General features: G+C 42.9%; 1 protein-coding gene, 2 non-coding genes and 1 pseudogene across 4 annotated transcripts in view; 1 reads left to right on the top strand and 3 right to left on the bottom strand.

Annotated features, from left to right (window-relative positions):
• Positions 1-41: 41 nt before the first annotated feature.
• On the bottom strand, positions 42-5,616 carry LOC146486858 (uncharacterized; annotated as a pseudogene). Its single transcript, XR_014858134.1, has 2 exons — positions 2,185-5,616; positions 42-2,149 (listed from the first exon to the last, which is right to left on the bottom strand). The product of XR_014858134.1 is annotated as an uncharacterized LOC146486858 (transcript).
• Positions 5,617-9,256: 3,640 nt separating this feature from the next.
• On the bottom strand, positions 9,257-10,570 carry LOC146486857 (uncharacterized). Its single transcript, XM_085089774.1, has 2 exons — positions 9,863-10,570; positions 9,257-9,466 (listed from the first exon to the last, which is right to left on the bottom strand). Exons 1-2 carry the CDS (start codon positions 10,389-10,391, stop codon positions 9,330-9,332), a joined length of 666 nt encoding a protein of 221 aa, XP_084945900.1. The 5' UTR covers positions 10,392-10,570; the 3' UTR covers positions 9,257-9,329.
• Positions 10,571-17,065: 6,495 nt separating this feature from the next.
• On the top strand, positions 17,066-17,184 carry LOC146486856 (5S ribosomal RNA). The gene has a single exon (XR_014858599.1). It is a non-coding gene; the product is annotated as a 5S ribosomal RNA (ribosomal RNA).
• Positions 17,185-18,025: 841 nt separating this feature from the next.
• Positions 18,026-18,035, bottom strand: part of LOC146486855 (U1 spliceosomal RNA) — a 164-nt gene continuing 154 nt past the window's right edge. Inside the window, exon 1 of the small nuclear RNA XR_014858784.1 lies at positions 18,026-18,035. This exon is cut by the window's right edge and continues 154 nt beyond it. This is a non-coding gene — a small nuclear RNA (U1 spliceosomal RNA).

Genomic DNA, 18,035 nt, shown 5'->3' with positions numbered 1-18,035 from the left:
AGAGGTCAGACCATAGGGCAGAAAGCTGGGCAGAAAATTACACTTGAAGTGAATTTCTTTATGTTCAGTTTAAAAGCAGGCAGGTACTGACTCTTGTGCATCCTGGTCGTGGTAACCGGGTCCCGCCTTCTAATGAGAACCCTGGCTAAACTATTTCGGGAAACACTTCCTATAGCTCCAGCTGTGAGATTTTAATATGACATCCGCTGTAATGATGTTGGCCAATATGTTACAGCAACACATTTTACAATTTCCGCCCGTGAGAGATACAGTAGAGAGTGTCAAGTGGTCGCCTATGGGAGGTTAAAAACAATTGAAAATTTTAAACAATCATCTCTAAATGTGGTCGCTTACAAGAGGTTGTTTGCCTACGAGAGGTTCCATCTGTAGTGATTTGACTTGAAAACTTTTCAATTGGTATTTTGGAAAAGTGGTCGCTAATGAGAGGTGGTCAGAAAGGGAGCTTCCACTGTATTAATAATTATTATCTAATTGACAACAATACTAACAATTTTATAAAGGGAGTGTACCTGGGGAGAGGGTACCCATGTTTAAATGTGGTAAGGACAGATACTCTTGTTTCCTATGGGAATTGCATATTAATACAGGGATAATTTTGCAAGGTTAAAAACTATATGGAGAAAGCAGAACTTAGCAAGTGCTTTTTGTATCTCAAAACAAAATTAGGGGTTACCATCCATTTTTAAGCTTCAGTTGAAGAAAAAAATACCATACTGTATATTGCTTTATATTTTGGCGCTCTTTAGAGATATTATTCCTTAATTATCTCTGAAAAATGCGTGGTTACCCCCAATTGTGTTTTTGGATTCCAAGAGGCATTGCTAAGATCTATTTTCCCGCATAGTCATAAGCCGCACAAAAATACTTTTGTATAAGCAGGCACCGTCCTCAAGGAACTAGCACCTTGATATCTGTTCCTGCTTTGTCACTAGGGCTACTACTATTGAAATACTTTAGAAATAAGAACAAATTAGATATTCCAGGATACAAATCTGCTGCTGGGCAGTGATCTTTTCTGTACCTATCAGTTATAACTATGTGGAACTCCTTGCCCACTGCTATCACTAATATTGTAATTACCTATCAATGTTTAAGACTAAATTGAAAGATTTATTTATCTTTTGCAATTATATTTTTCAAATAGTTAATTGTATCATTGTATGATGATTATTATTTGCAAATAATTTAGTACTAAATGCACTTTTTATTCTAGATAGTATTTGATATCATATACATTTGTAAATTAGGATTGATAGGTATTTTTCCTATTGTAGACAATTACTAATTCATTTGTGTAAATTAGTACTGAAAAGTCTTCTTGGAGCCCTAATAAAGATCCTTTTTTTATATTTTTTTTCATACTCTCTAATGAAAGGGGTGGGATGTCCATCGTCTCGCTTAGGGTTGTAAATTTTGGATTTTGGTCTCACTTAGGGTGTTCTTGGTAAAATGCTATTATATTTAGCTGTGAAACTGGTTTATGGTTGTATGCGAAAAGTTACAGTAAACTGTATTTTTTATTTGTCTTTGTTTTAAAATGGTCTCTTTTGGGGGGTCAAAAAAGTTAGAGTCATGCCCAGATTGGTCTTCTTTAGGGGTTTAATACAAAACTTCGGACCAGCATTTCCGTTCCTTTCATATGAGAGTCCCCCAGGGGACGGATTGTCGACAGGGTACTGAATACAAGAAATTACATTATTAACAATAATAAGACTGGGTTCCCGGTCCCCCATAGCATTTTTAAAGATCTCTTTTCAGACCTCGCCACGTATTAGCCGCTCATGAAGGCGGGGGTATCATGAAGGTACCAACTTCACTCATTGTTGCCGGGCTGAAAGACACCAGTTGAAATTGAAAACCACCTATACAAGAAATATTGTTTGTTACAGCGACAGCAATACATACCATAATGAAAGAACTTAATTGACCCTTTTTGTTTCCTAGAGTACTTTTAAAAATCCTAGCTATGAATTCTTGCATCTCAACACTTTTAAGAGTGGTATGTAGTTGTTACATATGATATACAAATAATAACAGAAATAAATACTACAAAACAAAATAATGCATTAGCTTGTGCCTGTCTTCAGTAAATACCACTCCTGTGTTTGGAATTGCAAAACAGCTACTGCTAACTACTACTACTACTACTACTACTACTACTACTACTACTACTACTACTACTACATATAATAATAATAATAATAATAATAATAATAATAATAATAATAATAATTACTAGAAAAATTTCTCAATGGCCTTTAAGTCACACTATATAGCGTCCGATAGTGCCTTTTCAGTTTCATCAGCTAATAGATGTTTACACTGCTGCATAATAAAACCAATTTGTATTGTGCAAATTACATGAAATAGAAAATAGCTAAAAAAATAGAACTACAACTCTATTACATAAGATTAAAAAATGTCATGTAAAGAAGATAAAATCCTTCCAAATGCAAAATTGCAGTTAGAATGTTAAATCAAAAAGGATACTATGTTAAATTTGTCTTCAGTACTTGCACTTCTGATATCAAGTGGCAGCGCATCCTAGAGCTTAAATGGAAATTAAGAATTTACATGTACAGTAATAGGCCTTGTGCATCCCAGAACTGTTATTGCATCCGCCACTTAACTTTCATACATCTAGTCATACCATAAACATGTTACATTTGCAAGCTGCCATCTGCTCAGGGTATACTGACCACTCAGCTGGCATCTGCCGGCAATTAATTGGTGGCTGCCATCTGCTCATACCACATAAATTTAAGAGCTGGCATCTGCCACTCAACTTTCATACATCTAGTAACACCATCAATATGACGTTATTGCCAGCTGCCATCTGCTCAGGGTCAACCACTGAGCTGGCATCTGCCAGCAATTAATTGGTGGCTGCCATCTGCTCACACTATATAAATTTAAGGGAGCTGGCATCTGCCACTCTACCTACACACATCAAGTTACACCAGATTACAGCAAATGCATTATGCTTACATCAGTTAGATGCATGGTCTCAGTTGTACCTCAGTACTTTGCTAGAAATTGATTGAAATGACTGGTTCAGAAATGGCTCAATGATTAGCTTGTGACTGAGCCCACTCTACCATTCTAAGAAAAGTTTCTTCTGAATATGCTGTTGCTAAATCCTCCCTCTGCTTACACTCATTTGCTAATACGTGCAGTCGTTCCATTGCCACTGCTCTAGCACGGGTAGTTGGAGTGTTCACAGGCTTGAACCTGTCATTATTTATAAGGAAATCTTCATGAAATGCAAAATCAGGATCTGTACCTTCTCCTCCTGCCGATTTTGCTCGTGACAGTGCGACAAATAAAGCTCCTGGGTTCTTAGCTTCAAAGTCGTGCTTTCCAGGGTGGATCACAACGTACCTGAATGCTTCTCCGTCACCCACAGTCATCCCTTGGCACTTGTGGATCATTGTTCCCCATGCCAGTCTCAATGGAACTTGAAGACGCTTGCATCGGCATGTACAGTCAGTGGACCGACTTACAGGAACAATTGGAACAACAGTTGGATCTTCGTTGAGGTAAGGTGGACCCTTGTATCCTGGAAAACGCACAAACACTACATCAGGTAAAGGGGTGGGATCATCGGTTGGTCTGCAACCATCTTTGTAAAGAAGGTCCACTACTGTGCCTACTGCTCCATTGTACAAACCCCATGAAGCCTTTAAGTTGGCTACCAGCATGACTTTGCTGTCACGGCAAAGATACAGTAGTGGTAGTAGCCCTAGTGCCTTATTACTGTCAGCCTTCTGTGCATGCCTGCCATTGTCAACTGCCTTGATCTTTGCTACTGGGTGGTTTGGCTTTCTGTTACACTCGAGTAACTTAGTTTTGTTGCGCTCCCATTCCAGACGATGTGTTGGAAACACGTACAGACCTTGTTCATCCATCCTTCCCAGAAGTTCTGTACCATGTGTTAAACGGAGATTGTGCCACTGAAACTGCTGTAGCCAATGGATTTGCTGGCGTGTGGTATTATAAGTCCTCGAGGACATCAACACACCTCTCAGCTGTTGTTCAGATTCAGTTTGCCTCACAATCTCAGTAAGCTCAACAGCACTATCAAATGTTGTCCATACCAAGCGACCATGGTTAGATGGAGCACTGCGACAATCTTGAATGTACACAGGAGTGTCACATACAGGAGGTAGCTGAACATCATCTCCCATAAGTACTACTACAGGAATACCCCCCATAGCTCGTCTACATTAGCTCCTCTGTTCACTGCATAACGAGCATGATGTTCCATCCAGCCCATTGTGGTGCGGCCAAACATAGACCGCTCGTCCCCAACCAGAACTTTCAAATTCTCACAGTTTTTCTGAATTCTCTCTAGCACTGGACCTGCAGGTACCGTCAGCTCATTGCAAGACCTTCCCCCCGTTGGGATTCGTAAGAAACTGTGAACTGTACTGCCTTGAACGAGATAGGCAGCACTCCCTGTTGGGGTTATCACCTCTATTGCGTCATTTGTTCCAAACACTTGCCGCACTAACCTCTGAAGGCACTTGATAACATATGACTTTCCAGTTCCAGCAGTTCCGGATACAACAAGCCGCAAAGGATGGTAATTTTGTCGGTTTTCAACAAAGTTGTAGAGAGTGTGCAACACCAGACTCACTATGGCTCTCTGATTCTCATTTAGGGAGAACGGAGACACCTGTGGCAATTCAAGGCCTGCAGTTTCCGTTTCGGGTTCTTCGTCTTCTTTGATTATTTCTTCAAGCCATTTCTTGGGGTCTTTGCCCTCAGGAAGAAAAATGCAGGTGTTCTTCCAGTCATAGTCCTCTCCACCATCATCATAATCCAAATCCTTCTCCACACCCTCATATCTCTGGTTCTGCCCTGCATAGACATCCACCCAATCTGGTTGTTGTTCGGCTTCTACAGCATCATCATCCTCATCCTCTACAAATACCGGCTCTTGTGGTTGCTCTGCGTAACGCTGTGCCTTTGCAACCTGGGCCTTCACGAATGCTGGGCACTCATTACTAGAAATGAAATCAGTAAACCTCTCAATCCAAGATTCAGCATCTCCCTTTACTTCTTGGATGTTGAACCAGTTTGGCCAGTGTAACAGAAGCATTGTTCTACAGTAGTCCTCATTCAATGGCCATGTTGTGTGTGTTGCACCACCACTTACTACAGGAACCTTACCATTTTTTGATGCAAAATGGTACCAAGAAGAGTGTTCCTCACGTGGTCGTGCAAGGTACTTATCCAAAGGGGTGCTGCGAGTTGCAGTCTCACCATCACGTTCAAGTCGCCTTGAGCCTGACATAGACAAGTACGTGAATGAACGGCTACATCGCCAAAGTGCTAGTCCACTCAACTCAAATGATGCCTCAGGTCCACTGATATCTCGTCTTCCCACAGTCTTGATTAGCATTTTAGCACACATTGACTTGCCGGTCACTTGGTCTGCATCAGTTGCATCAACAGCATTGACCATGTCCTTAAAAAGATCAGCAGTTGCACCAGTTGGTTCACTATCCTTGCAAGCATAGCCACACACGTAGTCAATTATGGCTATGATATCATCGGTGCTAGGATTATCTGGGGGAGAATTGGAAAGAATCAAGCTTACGTCCCCATTTGCTCTCCAAGACTGTATTTGATAGCGAGAATGCTGAACGACACGTGGATGGTCACGTGGCATCTCAGCTTGACAAGCGACGAGGGTTGTCCAATATAGACAAACTGATACGGTCTGAAAAAATGGCCTTACGATCCGTACGGTTTGTACAGACCGTAAAGACACTTTTCGGTCCGTAAATTGCATCTCATTAAGGACACTTAGAATATTTCCACGTCTTATGTGAGTGAGGGGCTTGTAAAGTTTGACGATCCGTACGGTCTGTACAGATCGTAAAGGCGCTTTTCGGTCCGTATACGGTCCGTAAATTGCATCTCATTAAGGACACTTAGAATATTTCCACGTGTTATCTCAGAGAGGGGCTTGTAAAGTTTGACGATCCGTACGGTCTGTACAGATCGTAAAGGCACTTTTCGGTCCGTATACGGTCCGTAAATTGCATCTCATTAAGGACACTTAGAATATTTCCACGTCTTATCTCAGAGAGGGGCTTGTAAAGTTTGACGATCCGTACGGTCTGTACAGATCATAAAGGCACTTTTCGGTCCGTATACGGTCCGTAAATTGCATCTCATTAAGGACACTTAGAATATTTTCGCTTCTTATCTGAGAGAGGGGCTTGTAAAGTTTGACGATCCGTACGGTCTGTACAGATCGTAAAGGCCCTTTTCGGTCCGTATACGGTCCGTAAATTGCATCTCATTAAGGACAATTAGAATATTTTCGCTTCTTATCTGAGAGAGGGGCTTGTAAAGTTTGACGATCCGTACGGTCTGTACAGATCGTAAAGGCACTTTTCGGTCCGTATACGGTCCGTAAATTGCATCTCATTAAGGACAATTAGAATATTTTCGCTTCTTATCTGAGAGAGGGGCTTGTAAAGTTTGACGATCCGTACGGTCTGTACAGATCGTAAAGGCCCTTTTCGGTCCGTATACGGTCCGTAAATTGCATCTCATTAAGGACACTTAGAATATTTCCACGTCTTATCCGACAGAGGGGCTTGTAAAGTTTGACGATCCGTACGGTCTGTACAGATCGTAAAGGCACTTTTCGGTCCGTATACGGTCCGTAAATTGCATCTCATTAAGGACACTTAGAATATTTCCACGTCTTATCTGAGAGAGGGGCTTGTAAAGTTTGGCGATCCGTACGGTCTGTACAGATCGTAAAGGCACTTCAAGGGGGAGCATTGGAAATTAACAAACGAAAAGTTCGCAATTTTCTGTTCAATCAGTAAGCAACAAACCTTCAGCTCACCATTAAAGCAATTCTTTACCACGGTAATTTGAAATTTTGATGAGGGCCAGGTAACGAAAATCAATTAACAAAACTGGAAAGATCACCTTCAAATTAGCAAAATGGACTCTGCCATATCAAGCCGGTTTAGTCGATTTGCCATTTTGGAAGATTGAAGTTGTCTTCTGTTGTTCCGCGTTTGGTCACAAGTGAAAACTGAAGCCCTCCCTGTTTCCGACGCAGGGAGAGATCGAATTGCTGATAAAACGGATTAAAACAACTCCGTCTTATGCCAACCTAACAGCAAACCGAACGACTGGTACATACGATATTGTTGATGGGAACCGGCTGAACATACTCGAGCCGATTGTTTGCGGCAAATTTACCAACAATAGCTAGTGCAATTACATTGAATAATTGTTGATCCAAACAATCAACTGAGCCGATTGTTTGCGGCAAATTTACCAACAATAGTTAGTGCGATTACATTGAATAATTGTTGATCCAAACAATCAACCTCTCTGTCGAGAGAAGGTGACAAAATTGTAATTGAGGGTATTTAAACCATGATGCAGAATTGCAGCTTTCATAACGCACTTTTCAAAAGGACGCATGATGGCAACGTTACGTCTGTATCGAGAAGAAACTCGTTTACTGTCACGAGCAGAAGTAGTGGAGGAAAGAAGGCAGTTGACCCGAGTGATTGACGGGGACGCATTCTTTCCATTAAAATCGTGGCCAAAGGAAATGCGGCTCATATTCTGGAAAAAACCAATGGGTGACACCGATACCTTCAAGTTGGTTCTCTTTCTTATCGGTAACGGTTGTGAACCAAGGCTTATTACGAGATGGATAATGCTGGCGCAGCACTGGGCGGAAACTCCTGTCAAAGCAGAAAAGAGGGCAAGACAAGTCGATTTTGTCCTCAACAATGCCGAGCAGAAAAGCCATCTGTGGTTCTACTTTGACGTAGACTACAACAAACTTCTATACCTCAATGGGTTACCGAAGTAAAAGAGGGTCATTGCAAAATGATCTCTCACAACGGCTCCTTTAGGAGCCACCAAATCTCACTAAAGTTATTGATCAATACTACCGTACAGTCTACTTGTTCCATAAAATACTAATAGTAATATATAGTATTCTGCATTAGTCGTCAGGAAACACGTTTCCTAATTCCAGCCGATTGTAAGGTTTTGTTTTGTAAGAAACGCATCTTTGGTTTCTCACACTAAAGAACGAAGAAAACACATATTTGATGTATTTTACAGCATCAGCCCCAAGTTTATATTTTGTTTACTTCTAGTGTATTTTCTGTTTCAACGAGAAACGCATCATTTGGTCGCTCACGCTGATAGAACGAGGTAAACATGCAGGTTTCCATGGACCCAAAGTTCATTTTGTCCCACTTACTGACGCTTAACGGCGTTCATAAAGAACGCGGGATCCAGCCGATTGTAATGTTTTGTAAGAAATGCATCATTTAGTTTCTCACACTAAAGAACGAAGAAAACATATATTTGTTGTATTTTACAGCGTCAGCCCCTAGTTGATATTTTGTTTACTTCTAGTTTCTTTTCTGTTTCAACGAGAAACGCATCATGCATTTGGTTGCTCACGTTGATAGAACGAGGTAAACATGCAGGTTTCCATGGACTCAATTTTCATTCTGTCCCACTTACTGACGCTTAACAGCGCTCTTAAAGAACGCGGGATCCAGCCGATTGTAATGTTTTGTAAGAAACGCATCATTTAGTTTCTCACACTAAAGAACGAAGAAACATATGTTTGTTGTATTTCACAGCATCAGCCCCTAGGTTATATTTTGTTTACTTTTCAACTTACATTCAGTTTACAGACCGTATACGGACCGAAAAGTGCCTTTACGATCTGTACAGATCGTACGGATCGTCAAACCGTACAAGCCCCTCTCTGAGATAAGACGCGAAAATATTTTAAGTGTCCTTAATGAGATGCAATTTACGGACTGTATACGGACCGAAAAGTGCCTTTACGATCTGTACAGACCGTACGGATCGTCAAACTTTACAAGCCCCTCTCTCAGATAAGAAGCGAAAATATTCTAAGTGTCCTTAATGAGATGCAATTTACGGACCGTATACGGACCGAAAAGTGCCTTTACGATCTGTACAGACCGTACGGATTGTCAAACTTTACAAGCCCCTCTCTCAGATAAGAAGCGAAAATATTCTAAGTGTCCTTAATGGGATGCAATTTACGGACCGTATACGGACCGAAAAGTGCCTTTACGATCTGTACAGACCGTACGGATTGTTTTCGGACCGTATCAGTTTGTCTATATTGGACATGTCTGCAAGCGACGTACGGTGATAGCAAGGTAAAGAACAACAAGCTGCCGCCAGTTTCTTTTTACATGTCATTTCACTACAATTAGCTTCTTCAAAATCTCATACTAACCACAGTCTACTCTTATCTAAATGAATGTACAATGTTTTTCACCTGCATGTTCATGACCAAACTGAACTGACTCTCTTTCGACAGGCGATAAGCTCGACGGTATGTCTGATGCGTCTTGTACATGACCGCCAACTTCACGTACATATTCCTCGACTGAAAACAAAATAATCAGATCACAAACAAGAACAGACCTTAATTGGCTCCAATAGTGGGTGATATTCCTCTGACAATTACAAATTCTAGACATAATTATATGTAGACTAACAACGAGGAAAGCCGAATTCGACGGCTTGTACGTACTGTGGTTGGTAAAGAAAAACAATTAACTGCTGGCATCTGCATGTCTCTACGCATGACATGACATATAAAAAGTAACACAAGTACGGTATTGACTTTGATAATTGACTATATTTTTATATTGTTATTACTATAATTGTAATATTAAGTAGAAGAAAAGGTTCTCTATTTAATCTTTTATCTGCAGTGCAGTTACACGTATAATTGTTATAATTGACTGTAATCTATTTAAGCTAAAGATGACTTACTCACCTCCTTCTCTTTCTCTTTGCTCTGTGTTACTTGAATTATTTCTTCGCCTGCTCTCTCGTTTCCTTTCTCTATCTCTTTTTCGCTGTTCGTCACTTATTCTCCTCCTTCTTTCACGACCTCTTTCTTTCTCTTTCTCCCGTTGTTCTTCAGTACAATTCAGTCTGTTTTCCCGAGCCCTGTTCTGCTCTCTCTGCCGCTGCTCGTCACCATATTGTCGCCTTTTTTCTCGTGATCTGTCTTGCTCTTTCTCCCACTGCTCTTCATCATAATTTCGCCTGTTTTCCCGAGCCCTGTCCCGCTCTTTCTGCCGCTGCTCGTCACCATATTGTCGCCTTTTTTCTCGCCATCTCTCTTGCTCTTTCTCCCGTTGTTTGGCACTCATATTTTGCCTGTTTGCTAGCGCTCTCAGCTGCTCTCTTTCACGTCGAACTTCGCCTATTTGTCGCCTGCTTTCTCGTTCTCTCTCTATCTCTCTTTCTCCTATTTGTCCTATTTCTTCGTTTGTCGACATATTGAAATATGAAATCATAAATTGACTTCGTATTTTCTTGTCTCCAAAATTGTTTTTTTGTTTCTCTGAAACTATTAGTTGGCCATGCAACTTCCCGCCAAACAAACGCGGGCGACAGAACAGCTCACGCCATTCGCACTGAATTCCCGCCAAACAAACGCGGGTGGCAGCACAGGCTTCACATTAGTTTCCCTGTGGTGCTGCGTATGGGCGTACGGTCGTATGGATGGACACAAGTGACGTCATAACCAAACCAAAATTTCTCGCACTGATGGGTTTACAAAAATCTCTTAGCTATGGGGCTCCGCTCGCGCGCGCCGCAAGGCGCGCACGGGAGCTCCGCTATTAAGCTGATAAGAACAGATTTTTATGTTGAAAATGACTTTATTCACAAGGTGGAATCAAAGGACCCCAGAAAAGAAAAATTACAAAAATAATAGAAAGAAATAACCAAAGACTAACTACCTAAACAACTACTACTGAACCAACAAGCTAACTAAGGAATATTTACAAACAGGCGGAGAGGACCCCGGGAGCCATGCCACGGCCAGACCCAAACCGCCCTAAAAAACCAATAATACAATATGTACAAAACGCCTAGTTACATCAAGATGTATACAAGGAAAGACGAAAGAAACCGGAGTAGGCGCAAATATGCAAAACAAAATCTCTAACAACAGAGCCTTTGAAGCATGAACTAAACAAAATCCCTGAAGAGAGCCTTTGATTACAATAAACACGAACAGCGCACGGTAAAAAACGGGAATTCGAACATACATCTAGATGTAAAGAGGCGGAAACCCATTCTCCATGGCACAAATATTCTCAAGAATCCAACAATTGGAGAAACGAGATTCAGAAAAGCGGAGGAAATCAAGAGAAACTTGATGCTTAAGATCACTGGAAACGTAACGAATAATAGCGCGATGATCTTTAGTTCCATTATGAAAGGTAGACTTATTACGAAAGGTCTAAATGCCATAGAGATTGGATTTCACGACCAGGCAAGCAAGTTTGGCCCTTTTAGCGGATGGAGAGGGCCAGAGAAAGAAAAAAACAAAAAGGAGATTGACAGCAAAGTTAGCTTGCAGAATCGAAGTAAGGAAAGGACGGAAGTGGGTCCACACCTTCTTAACATGAGGACAATGCAAAACACAGTGGTCAATGGTCTCCCGTCTGGGACAGGAAGCGCAAACATCAGAATCAATATAGCCCCAGGTTTTCAAGGAACTTCTAACTTTAACTCCCCGCAAGGTAATCAACCACAAAAGATCATTCTTAAAATTCTCAGAAAAACTGTCCCGGACGAGAGACCAGTGACGCGTAAGGGAAAAATTAGAAGGGACAAAGTGAGACCATACAAAAGGAAGGACAGGAGGGGAGGCAACAATACCTAAAAGGTGTGCATAAATCTTCTTGGATGTCAGATCAGAAACACTAGAAAGCTTGGAAAGTAAGCGCAAACAGGAGTCGTAAAAGGGCGTGGGAGAGGCCGAACTAGGCGAGGATACATCGCGAAGCCCAGCCCACTCAACACGCATAGATGACAGACGGCGGCCAATAAAATATTTGCAAAGAAAAAAACTAGAATCATCAGGATTAGAGATAGTCGAAACAATTAAAGACAACAAAAGAGCTTGACACTTAAGCTTAAGATTGCAAATACCCAAACCGCCTACTTTCACGTCTAGGGAGCAAGTGTTTCGGCTGACAGTCTCAATACGAGACCCCCAGACAAAACCCCAAATTAGCTGGTTAACACGTGCGAGCACCCACGCGGGCATAAGCAAAAACCGACCAAGATAGAGAAGTTTGCTAAGGCCAAGAACATTAACAATTAAGGCCTTGCCAACAAAGGAAAGAGAACGGGATTTCCAGGGATTAAGCGCTTTCTCCAACTTCTCTATTTTAGGCTGCCAATTATCAATTTCAACAGGCACCGCTCCAAAAACAACACCCAAAATTTTCATTTTACGGACCCATGTGAGTCCAAGAGGCTCATCGGTGCGAGACCTCCAAGAACCCAACCACATGGCTTCTGTTTTTGACCGATTTAGTTTAGCACCAGAACCACGTTCGTATATTGAGATCAGATCAAAAAGACGGCGTAGAGAGAAAACATCTTTTAGAATGGTCGTGGTATCATCCGCATAAATCCTTACCTTAGCTTGGCGACCACGAGCGCCGGGTAGGAGAAAACCCCTAATCTCTGGACAGTTTCTGATCTGACAGGCAAGAGCCTCCACGCATAAAACATAAAGCAAGGGAGACAGAGGGTCCCCCTGTCTAACGCCACGGCGCAGGGGAATCCCCTCTGTCAACCAACCATTTAAGATAATCTGCATAAAGGCGCCCTCGTATAAGATGTAAACCCACTTCCGAAAAATAGGACCAAAGCCGAGGTGACAAAGGAGATCAGAGAGAAATGAACGATCAACACGATCAAAAGCCTTTTCCTGATCAAGACTGACAAGATTTGCCGCCTCATCAGTCCGCTCAATATAATCCAAAATATCACGCAACATAACAACATTAGAAGAAATCGAACGGCCAGGGACCGAACAAGTTTGATCAGGATGAACCACAGAACTAAGAACACGAGACAAACGAGTAGTAAGGACCTTAGAGAGAATTTTATAATCGACATTGACCAGACTGATGGGCCGCCAGTTTTTCAAATCTCTCCTGTCACCCCGCTTCTTATAGATCAGGCGTGTGGCGCTACCCTTCATTGACTGAGGGAGCACGCCGTCACGCAAACATTCTCGAGCTACCTGTAAGAAATAGGGACCAAGAAGGTGCCAAAACTTACTAGAAAATTCAACAGTAAAACCATCAGGGCCAGGGGACTTATTGAGACTTAAGCCGACCAAAGATTCAGCAAGTTTAGTTAGGGTAAATTCACCATCACAAAGAGTGCAATCGGCTTCAGAGAGAGAAGACGAGAAACCACGCAAAAGCTGTTGTTTACAAGAATCGTCAATCTGCTCAGGGGAAAACAAATTAGCATAAAAAAGTACGTGCGCACGTTCAATCTCGTCACGAGAAAAAACCTCAATACCATCAGAATTTAAAATAGAAGACAACGAATTACGCTCAGCACGTTCGTGCTCAAGTTTAAAGAAAAAAGGCGTAGGTTTCTCGCCTTCCTCTAACCATTGAGCTCTACTACGAGTTTTGACACCCTCAAGATCCCTAAAGGTAAGTGATTTTAACTGAGAGTCCAGGGCGACAATCTCAGCAGCAGCCGAGTCATCACCCTGGACAAGACGCTGTCTGCAACCAATTAAGCGATTAGTAATAACAACACGCTCATGATTTAACTTCCTGCGGTTCTCAGCAGCAAAGGAAATAATTTCGGCCTGCAGCGAACGTTTTAAAAAATCCCACCAGAGTTTGACGGACGGGAAGGAATCAATACACGATGAAAGATCATCAATACGATCAGAAATCATAGAACAGAAATCAAGATCCTGAAGCAAAGAGTTATTAAACTTCCATAAACCAGGACCGCGAGGGAAATCATTATTTAAGACAAAATGCAAATGAACAAAATCATGATCAGAAAAACAACAAGGCGAGATGTGGCACGACTGAGCAAAACGGACGAAATTCAAAGAAATAAAAAACTTATCTAGACGGCTACCGATAGAAAAATCAGAACTAAACCAAGAGCAATCACGAGTGTGTGGATGAAGCTTACGAAAAATGTCAACAAAACGAAAAGCAGAGCGAAAATCAGACAAAAATTTAGAGGGAGAGAAAACCCCGCCATGTTTATCCAGATCGGATTCATCGGCATTAAAGTCACCCCCCAAAATAGTAGCATCGGAAGGGAGAAAAAACTCATGAAGAGTATCAAAGAAATCCTTCCGGTCCGTCAAATTCGTGGGCGCATAAATATTAACTAAATTAATTTTGAAGGAATTAAATTGCACCAAAAGGCTAACAACTCTTCCCGCAGTATCCTTACGCCAGGACAAAACACTAGCATCGAAACGTTCTGACAATAGGGTTAGAGTTCCACGATGACGACCAATGGAGGGGGACCAAAAAGAGGGCCCCCGCCATCTAGACGCAGGGGAACAAAGAACAGAGGAATCAGAAAGCGAAGTTTCCTGAACGAAACAAAGATCGATATCAGAGGAGCGGACATAATCAAAAACTAAATTCTCCTTACGAAGGTCAAAGCCGTGGGAGTTGATTGATAGCAATTTAAACATTAGGAAGAGTTGTTATCCTTCCGACGGGGAGCCACAACATTTGACCTGCTCGACTTACGAGCAAGCGGAGTACAAGAATTGTCCGCTTTACCAGGCTGGCGCCCAATAGGTTTCGGTTTGATCTTCGGCTTATTGGAGTGTCTCAAAGCTTGTGCAAGTAGAAGGTCATCGGGCGGAACAGGCGAAGGGTCAGCCTTCTCCAGTTCAGGATGGGTAGCAGGCGAAGATAACGACGGCAAGGCAGAAGAAGCAGGAGAAGAAAACAGCACAGGTGTAGCAGCAAAAGAAGCCTCCGCTTGCGAGGGAGATGGTGAAACCAGGCCAGCGAGAGAATCATCAGAAGCAGGCGCAGAAGAGACAGGATCAGCATGAGCAGCAACGGGGACAACAGCGGTAGCGGCGGCGACAACTGAGACATCAGAGGCAGCAGCAGCTAGCGCAGAATCAGATAAATCATCTACGGGGGCCAGGGCAGAATCAACAGGTTGAGGCACAGAAGAAGTCATCGAAGCATCCGAAGCAGGAAAACTGGACACAGGAAAAACGGTGGCAGACTCGGAAAGATCAATTAGGTCATCAGGAGATGGAGGCGAAACAGAAGACGCCTCGGGAGAAGACGAAGAAGAGGAAGACGGCGGCGGTAAAGCACGATCAGGATCAGGAACATCAGCAGGAGGGTCACTGGCAGGCGGTCGCATAGTAGGCTGTGGAACAGCGGTAGCCAAAGGACGGTTTTCATCATCATCATCATCATTATCGGCCGCAGGTTCACTGGCAGGCGGTCGCACAGTAGGCTGCGGAACAGCGGTAGCCAGAGGACGGTTTTCATCATCATCATCATCATTATCGGCCGCATGTTCACTGGCAGGTGGTCGCACAGTAGGCTGCGGAACAGCGGTAGCCAAAGGACGGTTTTCATCATCATCAGCATTATCAGCCTCAGTTTCAAGACGGCGCCACCAGGAAAGGGGACAATCTACAGCATAATGACCTTCCTCTTTGCAAATACTGCATTTAACTTTCTCAGAGCACTGAACATAAGTGTGGCTCACTTGATCGCAATGAAAACAAACAGTATTCAGACACGAGCGAGCCACATGATCGGGCAGATGGCACTTGCGGAAGGTGGGGACTTGCCCGTCATGCTTCACTCTCAGTAGCTTTCGGCCAAAACGCATAAAGGAAGGTATAGACTCCACTAACTCCATCTTAATAACACGAGTACCACTCTGGACACCCTCATAACCGTGCAGTATACATCTTCTAATGTTCAAGACAGTTCCATACTTGCTGAGACGGTGAGCCAAAGCTTCATCGAGGAGTTCATACGGGGCGTCAAAAACGGCCACAAAGGTATACGGAGAAGACGGATCCCGACTATAATTGTGACGACGAGGAATGAAGGACGATTTACGGACAAACAAGTTGCGATAATCAGCAGTCGAAAAAGTCACCGACACAAACCCATTGGAACTGCGTTGAACACAACGAACACCGGCTGGACGAATACCACAGCTTTTAAAATCAGCGAACATGTCAGAAAGAGAAACTTCCTTGTTGGACAACATAAAGAGGGCAGACCACAGCCGCTCTGGCAACAAATTATACGGATGAATATTCAGCTTATCGGCATCTGACATACCAGCATGATTATTAAGGAAAAGACCTTCACGCGAGGAATTGGACGAAACACTGTCAGTACGACGACGACCACCAACTGCTTGTGCAAAAGAAGACGGACCTTCAATCTCCATAGATTCGTCAACACGGTCGGCCCAGCTATGCTGAGGATCACGAGACACATTGCCCATACCACAAGGCCAAGAATAACTGATCTGCACACTTATAAAGGCAGAAGGAAAAGAAACAAAAGAAACAGGGGGAAAAGGCTTTGCCGTTCCCCCCCGGCAGGTACTTAGGACTGCCTTTTAACAAAAAACAAAATTAGGACACGCACCACTTGACTTAGCCAAATGGTCGAGAAGCGATGGCGAACAAGTTCGCAGAACGAAGGGTGGTTCTTGTTCCCTAGCCTCAAGATATGGTGGCCCGAAAAATGTCGCATTTCCAGCTACTGTTGCACAGCTGGCCCCCGTTTCTTAGCTGTCTACTGGCTTGTGACGTTGTACTTTAACCACCAACAGATACCAGACACGACACGCCGCTGAACTACGAGCAAACTGGCAGTATTGAAAGCGACAAATAGTCACGTTTAATAGTTACCCGCTGAAAATTTGTGTAAGAAATTGAACAGAGAGTGATTTCGTGGAAACGAGGCAGTCGTGGGCGACTTACCTACGTTTCTGATTTGCAGCTGATTCCGCGTTTCACGCAAGTTGTCATGGGCTAGTCGCTTAAAAGAACGAAATGCAATCACTTTGTCACTTTCACGACCTACTCTAGGGAAAAAGCTAGATGTGTCCTGTGACACCTTCACTATAAAGCTGTAAATTTGCGCCCCTTTCTCTTGTCTACGACCATACCACAGGGAAAACACCGGTTCTCGTCCGATCACCGAAGTTAAGCCCTGTCGGGCGGGGTTAGTACTTGGATGGGTGACCGCCTGGGAATACCCCGTGTTGTAGGCTTTCCTTTTGCGTTTTTATTGCAAGGAATCAACTATTTTTCCTTTTGCGAAATATCGATACGGCCTCCTTAAAACAGTTCAGGGACAACATAAAAGGCCTACCAACCATTTAGTCCGCAAAAAAGCCATTCAAATGCTCGAACACAGGCGAGATGTGCGGTCCGAGTTCGTGAGCGCGCGAGAATGTTTAAATTTCGCCTATGACATCAAATTAACACTTTGTGACATCAAATTATTCCAAGCAACAATAACGGAGACGACACAAACTCGACTTCAATGAAATTCCAGCACCTTTTAGACGTGAAAATGAAATACACGGCGAGGAAAATCAAGCAATCATTCATTTAACTACAATCAAACACAACAAACAGCGTAATCTTTCCAACGGTTATTTAATAACGGCCGGAAATCAGCCGCGGAGCGAGAAATTTTTTGCAACGAAACGACAACTTGAAAAGCTCATTAAAGTTAACAAATCCAGCAACAAGGAAATCTACTCACGATTCAGACGAACTTCTTTCTGGTAGCCAGCGTTTTGTTCGTTTGTTCCTTCGCGTATTTAACACAGCTCAACGATCGCCCGCTCGACAGCTCAGTTCATTCATTTCACGGTGCGCTGCAAGTAAGTTGAAAAACGTAAGTAATTGCCGTTCTGACGACGAATTATATGTAAAGTAAAGCAACAGAAGGCCGTTTAAGCAAACCTACCTTTCTCCTTTTGCGGTAATCACACCAGTCAGTCCGCCACTCGCTGCTCTGCTCTTGCAGCCTTCCCTACTCCATCTGAAACATAACAAACACAAAGCCGCGCGCGTGTTAGTTGAACATTAACTAGCAACCATCGGGGACTAG

This window comes from Pavona decussata, unplaced genomic scaffold, assembly GCF_977016875.1.
Source record: "Pavona decussata unplaced genomic scaffold, jaPavDecu1.1 SCAFFOLD_19, whole genome shotgun sequence".
Classification (NCBI taxonomy): domain Eukaryota; kingdom Metazoa; phylum Cnidaria; class Anthozoa; order Scleractinia; family Agariciidae; genus Pavona; species Pavona decussata.
The sequence above is the reverse complement of the archived record's forward strand: the minus strand, read 5'-3'. Positions and strand labels throughout refer to the sequence as shown.

Coding starts and splice junctions, on each gene's coding strand:
- LOC146486857 (XM_085089774.1), bottom strand. CDS start 10,391: ATGATTTCATATTTCAATATGTCGACAAACGAAGAAATAGGACAAATA. Junction 9,467..9,862: donor GCAAAGAGAAAGAGAAGGAG/GTGAGTAAGTCA, acceptor TTTTGTTTTCAG/TCGAGGAATATGTACGTGAA.